Below are 4949 nucleotides of genomic sequence, written 5' to 3'. Positions count from 1 at the left end.
AGGTGATTTTGTGATGTTAAAAGTTTCACCATGGAATGGTGTTATCAGATTTGGGAAGAAAGGAAAGATCAGTCCAAGGTATGTAGGGCCGTTCAGAATATGTAAACGAATTGGGCCAGTAGCATACGAATTAGAGCTACCAGAAGAGTTGAGTCTGATTCACAACACTTTTCATGTGTCGAATCTGCGAAAAAATGTTTGGCCGATCCAAGTTTAGCTATATCGATGCTAGAGATTCAATTAGACAGTAAATTGAACTTTGTGGAAACACCAGAAGCTGTAACTGACAGAAAGATCAGGGTGTTGAGAAACAAAGAAATAAGTCTGGTTAAAGTACAGTGGAAGTTTCACAAAGGACCAGAGGCGACCTGGGAGTTAGAGTCAAAAATGAGAATTGAATACCCGTGGCTTTTTGATTAAAGGAATTCCGGGACGGAATTCTTTTGAGGGATGAATAATGTGATAATCAGATCTTGATTATTACTCAAGGTAATTTATACGTGAATATTTGACTAAATGGTTACATGATAGCATGATAATTTGATACGTGCTAGTATGTGTAGATTGTAAATTTTGTGGAAGTATATATATATATATATATACTTATTTGATGGATATATATATATATATATATATGATATAATTGTGTGCATGGGTGTGCACATGGGCAAGGAAGGGGGGGGGGAGGCGGTTAGCCGACCTTTCCCCATTTGGTAAGTACAAAAGGGGAGTTACCCCTTCATTTTGACTTCTTCTTGCCACTTTGAGAGAATTTGAAGAGGGAGTTATAGTGTTGTCCGGATTGCATATTAGAGGAAGATTTCAAGTGTTGGATTTCAAAAGAAATTGATTTCTAGTATTTTAGATTCAAAAGCTTTACAAGGTGAGTGGTTTCTAAACCTTTTTGTATTAAATCTTACTGGTTTCAATTACATGCTTCGTATTATTCATATTTAAAGAGAACATGTTTATTTTTGTCTAAGTGTTTATCCGGACAAGCCTTAGGCGGTTTAGTGAGCGGATTAGTTTAAACCGGACAAGCCTTGAGCGGCTTAGTGACCGGATTAGTTTAAACCGGACAAGCCTTGAGCGGCTTAGTGACCGGATTAGTCTTAAACCGGACGAACCTTGAGCGGTTTGTTGACCGGAGTTGGTTAAACCGGTTAAGTGATAAGCGGTTTAGTCTTAAACCGGACGAGTCTTGAACGGATTGATGAGCGGTTTAGTCTTAAACCAGGTAAGTCTTGAACGGACTATTGACCGGATTTGTTATCCGCTCAATATGAATTATTATTCTAAGTGTTGTAAACCGGATGGTTGTTGACCGGATTAGTTGACCGGACTTGTAAAAGCGGGTTGTCATTGACCGGACTTGTTATCCGGATAGATTTTATGTTGAAAATTTTATAAGTTTTTAAAATGTTTATTTATTTATTTATTTATGATTCATAAAAATGGTTATCTTTTAAAATAAATGTTCCTACCAATCGTGGTGACGTAAGTCTGTTTTGGTATGGAATGAGTTTTTAATAAATGTTCCTACCAATCGTGGTGACGTAAGTCTGTTTTGGTATGGAATGAGTTTTTGATAAATGTTCCTACCAAACTTGGTGACGTAAGTCTGTTTTGGTATTGGAACGGGATTTTGGAAAATGTTTCTACCAAGCGTGGTGACGTAAGTCTGTTTTGGTATGAAACCATATTTTGAAACCTTCCTACCAAGCGTGGTGACATAAGTCTGTTTTGGTATGGAAGTGAGTTTTAAAAGGTAGTTCCTCCAGACGTGGTGACTTATGTCTGTTCTGGTTTGGAACTGGGAATGAGTACTTTCAGACGTGGTGACTTATGTCTGTTCTGATAAGTAGCTCTGTTTAATTGGAGGAATAAGGGTGACATATCAAGGAGATGTGTACTTGGAATAAGGGTGACATTGTCATATGGGGATGTTATTACTATAACTCTTATTATTATTACTAAATTGGATTTAATAACTTTAAATCATCATTTCTTTGTGACCTGATGAATTAAAGATATTATTCCTGTTTAGAAGTGATAATTTAGATGTTATTGAGAATGGGAAAATAGTTTGTCATATCAGGCAAGTTTTGCCTTAAATCTTTCCTGTTAAAGGAATGATGTTTTAATTCAAAAAGTTTTGATATTGAGAATGTTGGATCTCTGTTTAGAGATATTTTAAATATATATATATTTCAAACTCCAAAGAGTAACTCTTCTCAAAATCTTGCTGATGTAATAAAAATGAATATCACATACAAAAACTCATTGCTTCACGACGTATACATTATTGTTTCCCAAATGCAATGTTATTTTACACTAAGAAACAGGAAATATTATTTGATTGTCTTAATTACACGTTGTTGTTTTACAAAATAAAACAAATTCAACTTTCTCATGTTTCATAACAAATTATTGTATATAAAAAAGAATCAGTCGCTCTCGCCCCTATTCTCTTTTAATAACTCAATTCCATTTGCACCCGTCTYTTTGGGGATCCATTACATAACTTTTTCTTTTTCATTACTTTCATGATTTAGTGTAATATTTAATTCATGATGTATATAAAAATAAGATGGTAAATCATTTGTAATTTACATTGTAATCAGATACGATTATTGAATATACTAAAAGCATGGATGGACTGGCGATTTTACATGTGTTTTTACACATAAAATCAAATCAGAAAAGGATTTTTAATTTCTAGTGTTATATTATTTGGTTTTTCTTGTGTTACAGTGGGTTTGGGCATATATGTATATGCATAAAGCTCGCTAGCTGCCATCTTCATCTTCATCAACTATCTACTRTTTCTTTTGAAATCACCATGACAAACAACGCTCCACCCAAAACCCACGTCGCCTTCCTTCCAAGCCCCGGAAATGGTCACATCACTCCTCTTTTCGAGCTTGCTCTCCGACTTGTATCTCAACACAACTTGCAGGTCACTTTTCTGGTCATCACCACCGGCGCCACCCTYGCCCAACACAACTACTTCAATGCCTTCAAACCACATCCCCACCTCCATCTCCTCCACCTTCCGCCTGCTGGTATGTCCGCTTTCCTTTTGGATGACATGACCGCCGTCGCCCGCCTCTCCGTTGTAGTCCGAGAGTCCATCCGCCCGCTTCGCTCCATCTTATCCGGAATGAACCTCAAAGCTTTCATCGTCGACATCTTCTGCACCGACGCAATTGAGCCATGTAAAGAGCTATCCGTTCCGGTTTATTCGTTTTTCACGGCGTCWGCCGCCCTTATGGCGCTCTCATTGTATCTTCCGACGATGGATATGGAGGTGGAGGGTGAATTTGTGGATCTACCTGAACCTGTCAAGGTTCCTGGTTGTGATCCGATCCGTACCCAAGATTTAYTGGACCAAATCCGTAACAGAAAGATCGACGAGTATAAATGGTACTTGTTTCATGTCAGCAGGTTATCCATGGCTGCCGGAATATTCGTCAACATATGGGACGACATAGAACCGGTCACCCTGAAAGCACTGAAACACGAAAAGTTCTTCCTTAACCTTCCTACTCCGCCGGTCTACGCCATCGGACCACTCACCAAACAGATTGAACCGGCTTYGGATGGTCAGGATAAAGAAATAATGGCATGGCTTGACGAACAACCTAAAGACTCGGTTCTCTTTGTTGCACTGGGTGGTGGTGGGACGGTACCAAGTGAGCAACTCACTGAGTTGGCTTGGGGTTTAGAACTGAGTCAGCAACGGTTCATTCTGGTGGTGCGAAAGCCGAGTGACACCTCTGATGCTGCGTTTTTCAACGCCGGGAGTGACTCAGATGACCCGAGGGGGTACTTGCCGGACGGGTTTCTGGAAAGGACAAAGGGAGTGGGGCTGACGGTGTGTTCATGGGCACCGCAGGTGGCGGTACTGAACCACCCATCCACCGGAGCATTTGTGTCTCATTGTGGGTGGAACTCGACGCTGGAGAGCATTAAACATGGTGTGCCGATGATTGGATGGCCGTTGTATGCAGAGCAGAGGATGAATGCGAGTATGTTAAGCAATGAGGTAGGRGTGGCGGTGAAGATGGCGGTGGTGGGGGAAGGCGGAGAGACGGTGATGGTGGGGAGAGATGAGATAGCGAAGGTGGTAAGGATGGTTATGAAGGGTGAGGAAGGTAAGAAGATTAGGAAGAGGGCTAGAGAACTGGAAGAGAGTGGAAAGGAGACACTGAGTTGTGGTGGGTCGTCTTACGAGACACTCGCCCGAGTTGTTGAGTCATGGAAATCGGAGAGTTGATATCAACCGTGCATGCAGAACTCGTATGGTTGGTATTGATCGACGGCTTCTGCAAAAGAAATCAGTCATGTGTCTTCATTTGTAATAAATGAGAAAAGCAATGAATTTTTACATTTTGAGTTATTAAGAAGTCGTTTTCAAATGTTTATGAGATAATTTTTTACTAAATTATTTATCTTATCGATAAATGTTTACTAGATAATAATTAATTTATCTTATCGATAAATATTTACTAGATAATAAGTTTAAACAAATAAATAATCAGACTTTGTCACAATTATGACATATCTTTATGACCTAGAAAAATGATCTGTAACCTACGTACCATGTAAAATCAGATTTAAAGAAAAATAAGCTAAACAACCAAATGTGAAATAGTAAATCCACTAAACCCTAACCTCAGTCGTCGCCCATGGTATTCTATGCCACCGTTGCAAAACGAAGATGTGRAACCTACGGTTTTCTTGAATGGAATGAGCCCCATAAGCCACTTGTAGTTGCGGAAAAGTTTGCAGCAGAACTAGCATTTCGGGTATCGGAAAGATGGAGGACCAGATGTTCCTATTGGTTTCGAAAGTTGACGTTCCGAAACCCAAAGAAGGCACCAAAGTTGGTCCATGAGGTTCCAGAACGTTACCAAAGCTAAAATTTTCTTCTCAAATTTATTTCT

At 39.4% G+C, this 4949-nt stretch overlaps 1 protein-coding gene across 1 annotated transcript; it reads left to right on the top strand.

The window, feature by feature from the left end:
* Positions 1-2842: 2842 nt before the first annotated feature.
* LOC112504738 (anthocyanidin 3-O-glucosyltransferase 5-like) lies at positions 2843-4279 on the top strand. The gene has a single exon (XM_025108683.1). The coding sequence runs from the start codon at positions 2843-2845 to the stop codon at positions 4277-4279; it is 1437 nt and encodes a 478-aa protein (XP_024964451.1).
* The last annotated feature ends 670 nt before the right edge of the window (positions 4280-4949 follow it).

This window comes from Cynara cardunculus, unplaced genomic scaffold (assembly GCF_001531365.2).
Source record: "Cynara cardunculus var. scolymus isolate 2C unplaced genomic scaffold, CcrdV1 Un_Scaffold_6704, whole genome shotgun sequence".
NCBI lineage: Eukaryota > Viridiplantae > Streptophyta > Magnoliopsida > Asterales > Asteraceae > Cynara > Cynara cardunculus.
Note: the sequence above shows the minus strand (reverse complement) of the source record. Positions and strands in the feature narration are given on the sequence as shown.